At 43.6% G+C, this 15,709-nt stretch overlaps 1 protein-coding gene across 3 annotated transcripts in view; it reads right to left on the bottom strand.

Moving 5' to 3' along the window:
- Positions 1–461: 461 nt before the first annotated feature.
- The window catches only part of LOC140391640 (protein O-glucosyltransferase 2-like), a 133,596-nt gene continuing 118,348 nt past the window's right edge, over positions 462–15,709 (bottom strand). The window contains exons 1-5 of one of the 3 annotated variants that reach the window (XM_072476333.1): positions 10,439–10,538; positions 2,951–3,181; positions 2,471–2,522; positions 2,135–2,331; positions 462–1,484 (exon numbers count right to left, since the gene is read on the bottom strand). In XM_072476333.1, the coding sequence (XP_072332434.1) occupies positions 1,323–1,484; positions 2,135–2,331; positions 2,471–2,522; positions 2,951–3,181; positions 10,439–10,519 (723 nt within the window). In that variant the 5' untranslated portion in view covers positions 10,520–10,538 and the 3' untranslated portion in view covers positions 462–1,322. Of the gene's footprint in view, positions 1,485–2,134; positions 2,332–2,470; positions 2,523–2,950; positions 3,182–10,411; positions 10,539–15,709 lie in introns of those variants that run through there. The other 2 variants (XM_072476332.1, XM_072476334.1) reach the window with 2 other exon arrangements.

The raw sequence follows: 15,709 nt of genomic DNA, 5'->3' as shown, positions 1-15,709 counted from the left end.
TCCTGAACTTCAACATATACATCCTATTCCATAGAACTGCCACTTGCCAATCTAATCCATCCTAACTTTTACTAATTCACTCGCACACATCACACTGATTTTGAAACTTATCCTGTGCCTCCCCAAATCTTCCCCACCCTTACATCTTTCCTGAAACCCTAACTCTGCAACCGGTCCAAAAGGCAGAATTTGTCCCTCTAAAACCAGTAAAGTCCAGGACGGGTCATTCATTTTCTTGTGATAATTACCTTCCAAATAATGATAATTAATAAAGGGAAATTGATGTATTTAAACTTGAACCTGAGCAATTATTTTCATGTTGTTTCTGTTAAGTTCTGTTGACTTCTGCCTTCATACGTAGATCATGAATGGTTAAGCCAATTGCAATGTTGTATCCAATTTCAGCCATCTTTAGAAAGGTTGTCAAGATCATAGAAAGACACAGAAGAGATTCACTAATATGACACCCAAGGTGGAAGACTTTAATTAACAATAATAATAATCATCTTTATTGTCACAAGTAGGCTTACATTAACACTGCAATGAAGTTACTGTGAAAAGCCGCTAGTCGCCACATTCCGGCACCTGTTCGGGTACACAAAGGGAGAATGCAGAATGTCCAAATTAAACAGCCCGTCTTTCGAGACTTGTGGGAGGAAACCGGAGCACCCGGAGGAAACCCACGCAGATACAGGGAGAATATGCAGACTCCGCACAGACAGTGACCCAAGCCGGGAATCGAACCTGGGACCCTAGCGCTGTGAAGCAATGGTGCTACCCACTGTGCCAGCTATGTGGAGAGATTAGACAGTCTGGAGCTCTGCTGTTTGTATGAAATAGGTTTAAGAGGAGAACTGACAGAGATGTTCAAGAAAAACTATTTCCACTAGTCATTAATTTAGTAACTAGAGCACATAAATATAAAAAATCAGCAGAAGAATCAAAGGAGATGTAGGATGTTTTTAAAGTAGGAAAATAGAGAGATGTTGGACTAGGACATGTAATGTTATACCAGAAACATGATGTGGAGATGCCGGTGTTGGACTGGGGCACAGTAAGAAGTCTTACAACACCAGGTTAAAGTCCAACATGTTTGTTTCAAACACTAGCTTTCGGAGCACTGCTCCTTCCTCAGGTGAATGAAGAGATATGTTCCAGAAACATATATATAGACAAATTTAAAGATGACAGACAATGCTTAGAATGCGAGCATTAGCAGGTGATTTAATCTTTACACATTACACCCATATTTTAAATTTGATCTTTTTAAGTCTTACTTATTCATATCTTTGACCACCACATAAATAATTTAAATCTTATTTTTATTGAAGGAATTCTCTAATCCATGAAAGGACCTCGGTATTAATCTCAGCCATGATGTCTTCTTTTGCTCTTCCTTTAACTTCCATTCCATGGCTAGCTCCTTCTACCCAATGTACTTTGACAGCCACTGGCATTTGGTTCAATGTGCTTTCCAATAAGCCCTACGTGTACAAATGGTTTTAAAATCACAATTAAATACAAATATTAATATGAATTTAGCAATTTAATGGATATAGCATTACATTAAATAAAATTAGCATATTACACTGAAATCTTTGCTTACTCAAACACTTCTTTATGGCTGCTTTTCTTTTACTGTAATTACTTTTATTTAATTTACAGCAGATAATACAACTAAGTTGTCCACCAGTTATTAAGTATACTTGCCAGAAACATGCATCCTGAATTTTCAGATTAGGTTTGTAATGACATTTGCAATATACCCAGATAAATCTCACATTAAGGCACTGAACCAGCTCTTGTTCATACACATGAGAAAGGATACTATAGCTACCATCAAAAATTCACCTTTTTTTGTACAGAATTTGGACATCACACCTAATAGTTTGGTGGTTCAAAGAGATTGTGGACAATAGAAAAATAAAAAGGAATTAAACTTCACTACTGTAAAACAAACTATATCAGCTCATGTTACTGTCCTTGTGGTGTCTAATTGTCAGGCATTGATCAACTGATCTTAAATCTAGATATGTTTTCATACAAAGAACAGTTGACATCAAATTAATACACAGCCGTCTAGTGGACATCTCTCACTACTTCTATTAGTCAAAGAAAATTCAATGTAACTCACCTTCTCACACATGTCATCTGCTGATCCGGAAATCAGAAGGACCGGGTGGTGCACAAGAAGCAGTTCCTCTGAGCGAAGCGTACTCTGCTGCTTTGGTGGGTGTAGTGGAAATGACAGACAAATAAGACCTTTCACAAGCTCTTCATCGTGGCTTTCCTTGACGATAGAGGCAGCAGCTCTAGATCCCATAGATCGACCTAGAAAGTAAAGATTGCTTACTTATCTACAATTCTGGTAATTACATTTTTTGAAGAAATCAATTTTTCATATACATTCTATTCAATGTAGAAATTGTTAATGATAACGGTGGTTCTGACAGGGAACTGTTTCACTTACCCCCTAGAAACCAGCTTTTTACTCCATAGTCCTTTGATGTTTTTAGGTATTCCTGCAATAATTATGGCTGAGAAGGTAAGTTACAAGTAGAGTAATTCATATTGAGAAAAAGTGTGACTTTCAAAAGAATTTAAGGGAGCTCCCCAATAGTTCAGTGAGTACTGGGCTATGCAAACGGGACAGGTTCCAAAGTTGATCATCAGCCTACTGGGCGGGTCTATCTCAGACAGAGTGGCTGGTAACACCCTTGGCTTAGGGAGCGGAAACTTATCCAGGGTTTAGTCTTGGTTATTTCCAGTGGCCACTGCAACATATACATGTGTGGACATTGTATGAAGGTAATGCTGGATTAGTATTAATGCCATCCCACAAAATGCATAAGGAGAAGGAGAAATGATAAACAGGAGGAAACAAAAACTGGAGCAGATTATTTATTGAATGTTTTGTTAACAAACACCACAAAGAGTGACATAATCTTACCATCACTGCCCTGTAAGCTCTAATTCTGTAGTCTAAGTTGAGGCCTTTGCACGTGAATCTAAGACATAGGATTCCATTAGATGCAAGGAATTTTGTCATGGATACGAGCTGATGGAAGTTCATGTCTCCACCTGCACCATGCGTGAGGATTACTCCTTGTGTGAAAGGAACATTTGGTACTGTATAGATTGCATTCAGAATTTTTTCCCCAAATGGTATTTTTAATTGAACCTAAAAAATCAAGAACATAAATTATGATTTCTTGTGACATGTTATAATAAAATTAAAGATTTTTATATAATGTGCCAAAACTAGTAAATAATCTATGCCAACTACCTTATTCTTAAATTATTATTTTTGAATAGAGAGCATCAGCGCAAAAGTAGATTTATTTATACCGTGAGCTGGAAGAAGAATAAAATATTTTAAGAAGGTTGTCTTTCATACAGAATTTGGGTTTTGGTTCAATCTCCATCAGTTCACATTACCCTCCAACTGCCAGATGTGTAAATCAAGAAGACTCAGTCCTAATTGTGAGATCATTAAATTCTTTAATTTAAACAGGATATGTACTTTATTCTCAGGAATTCTACTAGCAGAATTTTCAGTGTCATTAATATTAATAATGATAAGAACATAGAATCTAGATTTTTATTCTCTCAAAAACACTTGAAATCAAATTGCCTGTCTGTAAACACCACTGTTACAGATCCTTTTAGAAATTTTTCTTGAGTGTTGGCGCAAAACAGGCAGTTTCGACTGTCAACTATTTGCAACGCCTCATATTTAATTCCATTGATTGCAATGGATCCATATTTCAGATTTCAGGGTGGCTAATCCAAAATGACATATTTAACATTACCATCTGTGACAAATTACTACCCTTAGTTTCCTTTATCAGCTTACTTCCCAATATATGGAAATCCATCATTATGCTTAAATAACAATGAGGGAATCCACACAGATAAGGTTTCCATTTGGTCAATGTGATAATCTTTATTATTGTCACAAGTAGGCTTACACTACAATGAAGATACTGTGAAAATCCCCTAGTCGCCACACCCCGCTGCCTGTTCGGGTTTACGGAGGGAGAATTCAGAATGTCCAATTTACCTAACAAGCATGTCATTCGGGACTTGTGGGAGGAAACCGAAGGAAACCCACGCAGACACAGGGAGAATGTGCAGACTCCGTACAGGCCGTGGTCCAAGCCAGGAATCGAACCGGCTCCCCGGTGCTGTGAAGCAGCAGTGCTAACCACTGTGCTACCTTGCCGCACCGGGTGTGTACACATCCCTAGTGGCACATATCCCATTTACATAAAGGTGGGTTGGCAAGAACAAACTTGAAGGTGTAGCCACTTAAAATGGCCAACTCCCGATTCAAAATGGCGAACGGCAAAGGCTGATGGGAAAGTCAGCCAACAAGACAAAAACCAGCAGCTGCAGGTTGGCTGTGTATTCACCTCTGGAAAGGCCAGACAATATCGATGCCAGCAACCATCAGCATAACAAAACAACAGCCATCTGCATACTAATGAACAATCCCCGGGAACAATAAGCAACATTTAGACACACAAAGCAAAACCAGACTCTTCGGCGCCAGCAGAAGCCTACACAAAAGGAGGTGAACGAGCGCCTCAAGACCGCCCATCGATCAGGGATCCGCTCCAGCATTGGAGAAAATCGAACCAAGCGATTGGGACAAAGTCCAATCACTTGGGACCAGGTACAGGGTCCGCCCCGAAAGGCGGGAAGCCCCTGGGGACTATAAGAATTGAGCACCAATTTCAAATTGCTCTCTTCTCTTCCTCTCCACCTCTTCGAGCTCTTCGTCCTGCCCGGGTCACCCAGCAACAACGAACCAACATTGACCATGACCGGAGCAGTGAAGATTGAATCATAAGTTTAATCTCGCTACGAGATAGGCGCTCCTAGCTACCAATCTGTACCAACTTCGAATCCCGCAGGCTCAGAACCCGAATGAAAGGCCATTTGTTTCCCTGACCTGGTGGGCCAGTTCCAAGTTAAGTATAGGCCTGTTAGTTGTAGAAGTAGCTTAGACGTAGAATTTATGCATGAGTAGCGATTACTGTGTATAATAAATGTGCTTTGATTTAAACCTTACTAATCGGTGTATTGGATTATTGATCATTACTCGGACTTGAACCATGTGGCGGTATCATAAAGATACCTGGCGACTCAAGAGCAAAGGTAATAAAACAGAGCAATTGAACTAAGGCAAAGTTAGCAACATTGGCAACTATTTTGGGTCGCAACCCCAATTGGGGTCACTGAACACTGCATTGGCACCAAGGCCCAGATGACATCCAGTCCTTCCTTTGTTCTGATTATCTATCCATCTTTCTCTCTGAGTCGCATCATTGTGGTCTGCACCCATTGCTGCAATATTGAAGTGAAATAAGCTAGTTCTATGGAAAAACATTACCTCCTTTGCCCACTGAATATTTCAACTGGATATGATCTTGGCACTGGAAGCCGTTTCAATACCAGTTAAAAATGTTGCCACACACCAGCTTGGGTTTGGACTGTCAGAGCTGCCGTGACTCCCTACTGGCCTCATCCAGCTGGCTGGTGTGTGTTGTGGGAGAGGGGGTAAGGGGTTTATTACAATGATTACATTATGTGTGGGAGGGACGAGGGGCTGACTACAGTGAGTGTTGGTGGAAAGGGGCTGATTACAATGAGTACATGTGAGAGAAGAGGGGCTGATTACAATGAGTGTGTGGAGGGAGATGGGCTGAGTACAGTGTGTGTTTCGGAGGCTGGGTAAGAGACTGATTACAGTATGTTGTGTGTGTGGGGTGATGGGCTGAGTACAGTGTGTGTTTGGGAGGCTGGGTAAGGGACTGATTACAGTATGTTGTGTGTGGGAGGAGGGGCTGATTACAGTGTGTGTGGAGTGATGGACTGAGTACAGTGTTTTTGGGGGGCTGGGCGAGGGACTGATTACAGTTTGTGTAGGGGGAGATGAGGCTGGGCAAGGGGCCGTTTACAGCATGTTGTGTGTGTGTGGAGTGATGGACTGAGTATAGTGTGTGTTTGGCGGGCTGGGCGAGGGGCTGATTACATTGTGGAGGGAGGAGTGATAGATTAAGTCTGGTGTGTGTTTGAGGGGCTGATTACCATAAGACCATAAGACATAGGAGTGGAAGTAAGGCCATTCGGCCCATCGAGTCCACTCCACCATTCAATCATGGCTGATTTCAACTCCATTTACCCACTCTCTCTCCATAGCCCTTAATTCCTCGAGAAATCAAGAATTTATCAACTTCTGACTTAAAGACACTCAACGTCCCGGCCTCCACCGCCCTCTGTGGCAATGAATTCCACATACCCACCACTCTCTGGCTGAAGAAATTTCTCCTCATCTCTGTTCTAAAGTGTCTCCCTTTTATTCTAAGGCTGTGCCCCCGGGTCCTAGTCTCCCCTGCTAATGGAAACAATTTCCCTACATCCACCCTATCTAAGCCATTCATTATCTTGTAAGTTTCTATTAGATCTCCCCTCAACCTCCTAAACTCCAATGAATGTAATCCCAGGATCCTCAGACGTTCATCGTATGTTATGCCTACCATTCCTGGGATCATCCGTGTGAATCTCTGCTGGACCCGCTCCAGTGCCAGTATGTCCTGCCTGAGGTGTGGGGCCCAAAATTGCTCACAGTATTCTAAATGGGGCCTAACTAATGCTTTATAAAGCTTCAGAAGTACATCCCTGCTTTTATATTCCAAGCCTCTTGAGATGAATGACAACATTGTATTTGCTTTCTTAATTACGGACTCAACCTGCAAGTTTACCTTTAGAGAATCCTGGACTAGGACTCCCAAGTCCCTTTGCACTTCAGTATTATGAATTTTGTCACCATTTAGAAAATAGTCCACGCCTCTATTCTTTTTTCCAAAGTGCAAGACCTCACACTTGCCCACGTTGAATTTCATCAGCCATTTCTTGGACCACTCTCCTAAACTGTCTAAATCTTTCTGAAGCCTCCCCACCTCCTCCATACTACCTGCCCCTCCACCTATCTTCGTATCATCGGCAAACTTAGCCAGAATGCCCTCAATCCCGTTATCTAGATCGTTAATATATAAAGAGAATAGCTGTGGTCCCAACACTGAACCCTGCGGGACACCACTTGTCACCGGTTGCCATTCCGAAAAAGAACCTTTTATCCCAACTCTCTGCCTTCTGCCTGACAGCCAATCGTCAATCCATGTTAGTACCTTGCCTCGAATACCATGGGCCCTTACTTTACTCAGCAGTCTCCCGTGAGGCACCTTATCAAAGGCCTTTTGGAAGTCAAGATAGATAACATCCATTGGCTCTCCTTGGTCTAACCTATTTGTTATCTCTTCAAAGAACTCTAACAGGTTTGTCAGGCACGACCTCCCCTTACTAAATCCATGCTGACTTGTCCTAATCCGACCCTGCACTTCCAAGAATTTAGAAATCTCATCCTTAACAATGGATTCTAGAATCTTGCCAACAACCGAGGTTAGGCTAATTGGCCTATAATTTTCCATCTTTTTTCTTGTTCCCTTCTTGAACAGTGGGGTTACAACAGCGATTTTCCAATCCTCTGGTACTTTCCCTGACTCCAGTGACTGTTGAAACATCATCACCAACGCCTCCACTATTTCTTCAGCTATCTCCTTTAGAACTCTAGGATGTAGCCCATCTGGGCCCGGAGATTTGTCAATTTTTAGACCTCTTAGTTTCTCTAGCACTTTCTCCTTTGTGATGGCTACCATATTCAACTCTGTACCCTGACTCTCCGGAATTGTTGGGATATTACTCATGTCTTCTACTGTGAAGACTGACGCAAAGTACTTATTCAGTTCTCGGCTATTTCCATGTCTCCCATCACAAAATTACCAGCGTCATTTTGGAGCGGCCCAATGTCAACTTTTGCCTCCCGTTTGTTTTTAATGTATTTAAAGAAACTTTTACTATCATTCCTAATGTTACTGGCTCGCCTACCTTCAAATTTGATCCTCTCTTTCCTTATTTCTCTCTTTGTTATCCTCTGTTTGTTTTTGTAGCCTTCCCAATCTTCTGACTTCCCACTACTCTTTGCCACATTATAGGCTTTCTCTTTTGCTTTGATGCATTCCCTAACTTCCTTTGTCAGCCATGGCTGCCTAATCCCCCCTCTGATAACCTTTCTTTTCTTTGGGATGAACCTCTGTACTGTGTCCTCAATTACACCCAGAAACTCCTGCCATTGCTGTTCTACTGTCTTTCCCACTAGGGTCTGCTCCCAGTCGATTTTCATCAGTTCCTCCCTCATGCCCCTGTAGTTACCTTTATTTAACTGTAACACCTTTACATCTGATTCTACCTTCTTTCTTTCAAATTGGAGATTGAATTCGACCATATTATGATCACTGCCTCCTAAGTGCTCCCTTACTTTAAGATCTTTAATCAAGTCTGGCTCATTACATAACACTAAGTCCAGAATGGCCTGTTCCCTCGTGGGCTCCATCACAAGCTGTTCCAAAAAGCCCTCCTGTAAACATTCAATGAATTCCCTTTTCTTGGGTCCACTGGCAGTATTATTTACCCAGTCCACCTGCATATTAAAGTCCCCCATGATCACTGTGACCTTGCCTTTCTGACATGCACTTTCTATTTCGTGGTGCATCTTGTGCCCCTGGTCCTGACCACTGTTAGGAGGCCTGTACATAACTCCCATTATGGTTTTTTTGCCTTTGTGGTTCCTCAACTCTACCCACACAGACTCCACATCATCCGACCCCATGTCGTTTAGTGCTATTGATTTAATTTCATTCCTAATTAACAAGGCAACCCCGCCCCCTCTGCCCACCTCTCTGTCTTTTCGATAGGTTGTGAATCCCTGGATGTTTAAATGCCAGTCATGAACCCCCTGCAACCATGTCTCTGTGATGCCTACCACATCATACCTGCCAGTCACAATCTGGGCCACAAGCTCATCTACCTTGTTCCGTACACTGCGCGCATTTAAATATAGCTTAAATTACAGTTTATGTGGGGGGAGATGGACAGAGTACAGTGTGTGTTTGGCGGGCTGGGCAAAGGGTTGAGTACAGTGTGTGTGGGGGAGATGAGGGGGCTGATTACAATGAGGCAGGGGAGAGATGGGCCAAGTATAGTGTGTGCTTTTGGGGCCTGGGCGACGGACTGATTACAGTGGGGCGGGGGGGGGGGGCAGATGGGCTGATTACAGTGTGTGTGGAGGCCAAGGGAGATGGGCTGATTACAGTGCATTTTGGGGGCCTGGACAAGGGGCTAATTACAGTGTGGTGTGTGTGGGGGATTGGGAAGCTGCTGAGTAGTGCTTTTAGGGCCTAGGCGAGGGGCTGATCACAGTGTGGTACAATGCATTTGGGAGGCTGGGTAAGGGACTGATTACAGTGTGTTGTGTGAATGGGGAGGGGGCAATATGGGTCGATTACAGTATGTGTTTGGGGGGGCTGGGCAAGGGACTCATTAGTGTGTGGATGGAAAAGCAGCGATGGTATTGATTACAGTGTGCGCACGTGGAAGGGATGAAAAAGATACTGAAATCCTCAATAGAAAAATCACTTTTTTTGTCCCCTCTCACGTAAATCTATGTTAAAATGGCCCTTATTAGGGAAACTTCATCTACCATAGATCAGTAATGCTGAATGCAAATATGATGGTCAAAGTAGCCACTGCTTCTTGACCAAGGTCCATGAACTGGAAGTGGCTCAGATAAAGCAATGGGCCAGTGAGTATATAGACTGATAACATTTTTACAAAAATACTTTTAAAACAGACATTCATGTTTATGTTGTGTTATATGTTGATCTACAATACGTGAACGTTGATAATTTTACACTGAATGTTACTGTATTGCTGTTTTTCTCTTGGTCCACGTTAATTTTCCGGTATTAAATTGGGGTGCCATTGGAAAGTAGTTGGGAAGCACTGCTGGAAGGACTCTTGAATGACTACAAGGATTGGAATTTAATCAGCTGAAATTGTGCAGCTTACTTGCACTAAATACTGGCGAGCGCCCTATAACTTGTCTAACTGGGACCTCTTCACCGATTATAATATTGGTTCATAATATTATCTATAACTAGTCCCGCCCCACTAAGCCTAAAACTTAAGTCAAAACCATGCTTTTGGGCATTGCGAACGCGCCCGGCTGAGGAACAAAGCTTCAGAGAAAAACAAGTTCCAATTTCTTCCATCGCCAGTTGTATCAAACTGGAACCACACGAATGCTACAGCTGCTGTTAGTTTACAAACAAGAGCATTCTAACTATCTGAAAAATCGAAAGTGAAACCCCGATTTCCCTGCTCGTGGACAACGTGCACACCCAACCCCCACTGCCGTTCATAACCTCCAAACAACCCGGAGCAGAGAAATAACAAAAGCAGCAGCTCGAAACGTTCAGAATATGTTGAGAACAATTTTAAAACACACCGTTTCCACTGAGGCCAAATGTTTTACCTCCTGCATTGTCATTATATCCAGCTCTGCTGGGAGGACCTTGCCCGTGCAAAATAGCGGCACACGAACTTGCTCCATCATTTGCCAAGTCAGACGTCAATCACCTTCTCTGAACAAGAAGTTTAATTAAAAAGACGCGCTCAAGTTTCAACATGTCTAGGTTGTAATATGTATCATTGATTTCCTTCTATTTCCAATGGATTAATAATGCAAAACATTTTAAATTAAACAATTTACAAAATCATTTAATGTGCTCGGATCTTAAAAGTATGGAACTTGCTTTATTAAATTGTGGTATCTGGTTCTGAGTGGCGCTAACTTCTTCCTATATGCTTTTCTTTTTCACATTTTAAAAACATTTTATTTTACTTTCCTTTTTACTGCTTTATGAATTCAATTTTATTACGTTACCGTCTGTAAAACAGCATTGTGCAATAGAATAAAAATAAAATATTTTGCTGGAGATCTGAAGTAAAAACAGAATGTGTTGGAAAAAGGTCTGACGGCATCTGGAGAAATAACCAAGGCTTTTAAAAAAAAGTTTTCTTTCTTTCTCAGAAGTGCAAAGTCAATGAGCAGAGAGGATTGGGCAAGCTCTTAATCCATCTCCTCACTAGTTCCAAAAAACAATTCAAATTGAATCCAATTCATGGTCTCCACAAGAGAGACATACTAGATCCAAGCTGACAAGAACTGGCATTACACCTGGTCTCAAACTTGATCCTACACTTGATCTTCGCCAAAATGTTATGAAGAAAAGTTAACCTTTAAAAGCAATATGACTTCTTTGGAACTGAAGAAAGGTCGAAATTTGATAGGTTTTAATGGTGTTATAAAGGGAGGGGGCAATTGTCAGCTGGAAAGAAAGGAAAGATTAAGAAAGGAGAAAGGGTGGGGAGATATGGTAATGATAGTTTTTAAAAAAGGTAGCGGTTGTCCAATATGGTGCTCGCCAAACACATGATGATCAGGTCACCATATTCAACTCCAGATAAATTATATGCCATATTTTTAGGTTTGAGATTTTATCAGCAATCAAAACTGATGCACACACTGCCAGAGCTAGGAGAACAGCTTCATAAGGTTTTGCAATCCGGCTGTTCCACAAAGCAAGTCTTCTGTATACACTCTCAAAGGGTGGTGATGACCTATTAACTGAAGTGACCTGTTTCTGACAGTGTTTCAGTTTAATTTATCCAAACAATTTCTTCAAAAGTAAATAGTCTCAATTTTATCAGTATTGATATATTAGAAGACCCGGGGGAGATAAAATTCAACCGATGCCTAGGTATTGGGTTCTACGTTATGATCTTGCCTTGCTTCTGCTATGTCACCTGTCATTTACAAACACTGCATTTAATAGGCGTTTGCTCCCTTCTCTCTCCACAGATGCTGCCAGACCTGCTGAGATTGTGCAGTATTTTCTGTTTATGTTTGGTATATTACCTCCTGGTATCAGGGTCAATAATGTCACTGAATGGCTGCAGAGAACCCTGAAGGGGGAAAGTGAACGACCAGTGGTCGTGGTCCACATCAGTACCAATGACATAAGTAGAAAGGGGGATGTGGTCCTGCAGTTAGAGTTTAAGGAACTAGGAAGGAAACCAGTAAGCAGAACCTCAAGGGTAGTAATCTCAGAATTACTCTCAGAATCACACCGAGCGAGTGAAATAGATGGCGACAACAGATGAATGCATAACTGGAGACATGCTACACCATGGAAGGCTTTACTTTAGACTCCTGGGGCATTGGGACTGGTTCTGGGTAAGATGGGACGTGTACAGGCCACATAGGTTGTACCTGAGCAGAACAGCGATGAATTTCTTTGCAGGGCGATTTATTAGTGCTTTGGGGAGGGTTTGAACTAATTTGGCAGGAACCAGGAAGTAATATTCGAGAGGAATACCAATGTTCACAAAAAATTGGGAGTGATAGACATCACTAAAGTAGGAAATAATAAGGTATTAGTTGGGGTCAGAGTAAGAAGGAATGTAATAAAGTCTAAATCGGGGTAAAAATGCGCAGAGTGTGGCAAATAAAGTTGGTGAGCTGTGGGCACAGACAGCAACGTGGAAACAAGATACTGAGGCTGTAATGGAGACCTGGCTCCATGAAGGGCAGGAGTGGATATTAACAATTCCTAGACACAAGAGTTTCAGGAAAGGTAGGAAAGAAAGCATGGAGGAGGGATGGCCATATGGATTAAGGAGAACATTTCAGTGCTGGAGAGGGTCCAAAGGGATCAATAACACAAACTGTTTGGTTAAAGCTAACCAGTGTAGCTCAGTGTAGTCTGTCGGCCACTAACTAGTGGGAAAGATAGAGGAACAATTTTCCAAGGAAATTAGAGGAGTGCAAACATTATGGAGTAGTTATAATGGACTACTTCACTTATCTAAATATAGACTGGGATGGTAATAATGTAAAGGGCAGAGAGGGGCACGAGTTCCTTGACTGTGCTCAGAGAATTTTCTATATATAAGACCTGGTTCTTGGGAACAAGATGGGCGAAGTGTATCAATTGCCAGTAGGGGAACACTTTGGGGACAATGATTATTGTATCATGAGCTTTAGATCGGCTCTGGGAAAGGACAAAGAGCAATCCAGAATGGGAATAATTAATTGCAGATGAGAACAGATCTGGTCCAGTTAAATTGCAATCAAAGATTAGCAGGCAAAACTATAACTGAACCAGGGGCTGCCTTTAAAGAGGAGATAGTGTCCCACAAAGAGGAACGGTAGGGTAAATAAATCCAGAGCTCCCTGGATGTTGAAAGAGATAGAGAATAAGATGAAGCAGAAAGACAATGCATATGAGAGATGGCAGGTGGATAATACAATTGAGAATCAGGCTCAATATAGAAGGTTCAGAGAGGAATTGAACGAAAAAAACAAATAAGAGCAGCAAAGATGGAGTATGAGGAGACAGGCAGCTAACTTAAAAGGCAATCCAAAAGTCAAAGGCATATAAACAGTAAAGAAGGTGATTTGAAGAGGAGTGGGGACAATTACAGATCAAAAAGGGAGGTAGCGGGTATAGGGAGGTACTACATTAATACTTTGCATCTGTCTTCACTGTGATGAATGATAACTGTATACCTGCACCATTAATGTGATGATCCCTTTAAGACCGGGTTTGGTACCCTGGGGGACTGCGCCTCCGGCTCCACCCTCCCAGGGAACTGTATATAAGGTAATGTTCAGTGGGCAGCGTGCAGTGAGCACACTTCTCGGCAGCTGTCTGGTTCTCTGCTAATTAAAGCCTTTGAATTATCAACTTTCTCTCTCGAGTCGTAATTGAGGGTATCTCAATTTAATTAGCAGATTACTTCGAGATGGACAGCGGACTAAAGCCGGAGAAGCTCAATCTGGACACTCGGTCGCCGGAGGCCACTGAAATTTTTTAATACTGGCTCCGGTGTTTTGAGGCCTATCTGAACTCCTCAGAGACTGCAGTAGACGGATCTTGCAAGCTGAGCTTACTACATGCTCGGGTGGGCCACAGACTATCCTCCGTGATCGAGAAGGCTACGGCGTACGAAACAGTGGTCGAAATCCTACAGAAGCGCTTTGTTAAGCCGATAAATGAGGTACACGCCCGACACTTGCTCTCGACCTGCCGCCAGTGTTCCGGGGAAACGCTAGATGAATACTTGGAGAAACTCACCACGCTCGCCAGGAACTGTGATCATAAAGAGGTGACGGCTGAAGTCCATATGAACTTACATATTCGTGATGCGTTCGTGTCCGGTAACCGATCCACGTACATCAGGCAGCGGCTCCTAGAAGACGGGGCAAAGGATCTCCAAGGCACGGTGACGCTCGCCTCTTCTCTGGAAGCGGCCCACCATAATCTCCGCACGTACTCCATGGACCTTGCGAACCCCTCTCAATCCCCTCCAGACTTGGCCACGCTACAGGCCTGTGCGCGTGGCGACCTGCTCACACCGAGGGCACACCGTGCTATTTCTGTGGGCAAGGCCAACACCCACACCTGCGTTGCCAGCCCGCTCCGCTATCTGCAACGACTGCGGAAAGAAGGGGCACTTCGCAAAGGTCTGCCTGGCTGGGCCCAAAGGCCAGAAATAAAAGTCTAATCGGGCCCAGAAATCGAACTCCAGGGCCCACAGGTCCCGCAACGTGGCTGCGTGTCGGCCGGACACGGTCACATCTGACGCGTCATCGGCCTCGTGTGAGTCATGGGGCAGCCATCTTGGCGGCGGCCATCTTCAAAATCCAACACGTGCAACTGACGGCGGCGGCCATTTTGTGACTCCCGGCAGCCATTTTGTGAGTCCGACTCAACCGAGGACTCTGACTACCCGCAACTGGGAGCGATCACTCTCGATCAATCACGGCCGAAGCACCTGCGGAACTCAATGATGCAGGTCCAAATCAACGGTCGTGACAACCCCTGCCTATTTGACTCCGGGAGCACAGAGAGCTTTATTCACCCAGACACGGTAAGACGCTGCTCCTTGCCCACCTCCCAAACTATCGCCCTCGCATCTGGGTCTCATTTGGTCCAAATCACGGGGTATTGTGTCGCGAACCTCGCTATTCAAGGCGCCGAATACCCGTTTTAAACTTTATATCCTCCTCACCTCTGCCCCCCCTGCTGCTCGGTCTGGACTTTCAGTGCAGCCACCGAAGCCTGACACTGAAGCTCGGTGGACCCCTGCCCCCACTCACGGTATGTAGCCTGGCAACGCTTAAAGTTGCACCACCCCCCCTCTTCGCGAACCTCACTCCCGACTGTAAGCCCGTCGCCACCAGGAGTCGGTAGTACAGTGCCCAAGACATGACTTCCATCAAGTCAGAGGTTCAGCGACTACTAAAAGAAGGGGTCATAGAGGCTAGCAACAGCCCTTGGAGAGAGTATTGGTAGTCCGGTCTGGGGAAAAGCAACGAATGGTGGTGGACTATAGTCAGACCATAAACCGTTTTACGCAACTCGATGCGTACCCACTTCCCCGCATAGCAGAAATGGTGAACCAAATCACCCAGTATCGGGTATTCTCCACGGTTGATCTAAAATCCACCTATCATCAGCTCTCTATCCGCCTGGAGGACCGCCCCTACACGGCCTTTGAAGCAGCCGGTCGGCTTTTTCACTTCCTCAGGGTCCCTTTTGGCGTCACAAACGGAGTCTCCATTTTTCAAAGGGCGATGGATCAAATGGTGGACCAGTGCGGCTTACGGGCTATACCCGTACTTGGGCAACGTCACCATCTGCGGCCATGACCAGCAGGACCACGACGCAAACCTGAG

This window comes from Scyliorhinus torazame, chromosome 15 (genome assembly GCF_047496885.1).
Source record: "Scyliorhinus torazame isolate Kashiwa2021f chromosome 15, sScyTor2.1, whole genome shotgun sequence".
In the NCBI taxonomy this organism is placed as follows: domain Eukaryota; kingdom Metazoa; phylum Chordata; class Chondrichthyes; order Carcharhiniformes; family Scyliorhinidae; genus Scyliorhinus; species Scyliorhinus torazame.
Note: the sequence above shows the minus strand (reverse complement) of the source record. Positions and strands in the feature narration are given on the sequence as shown.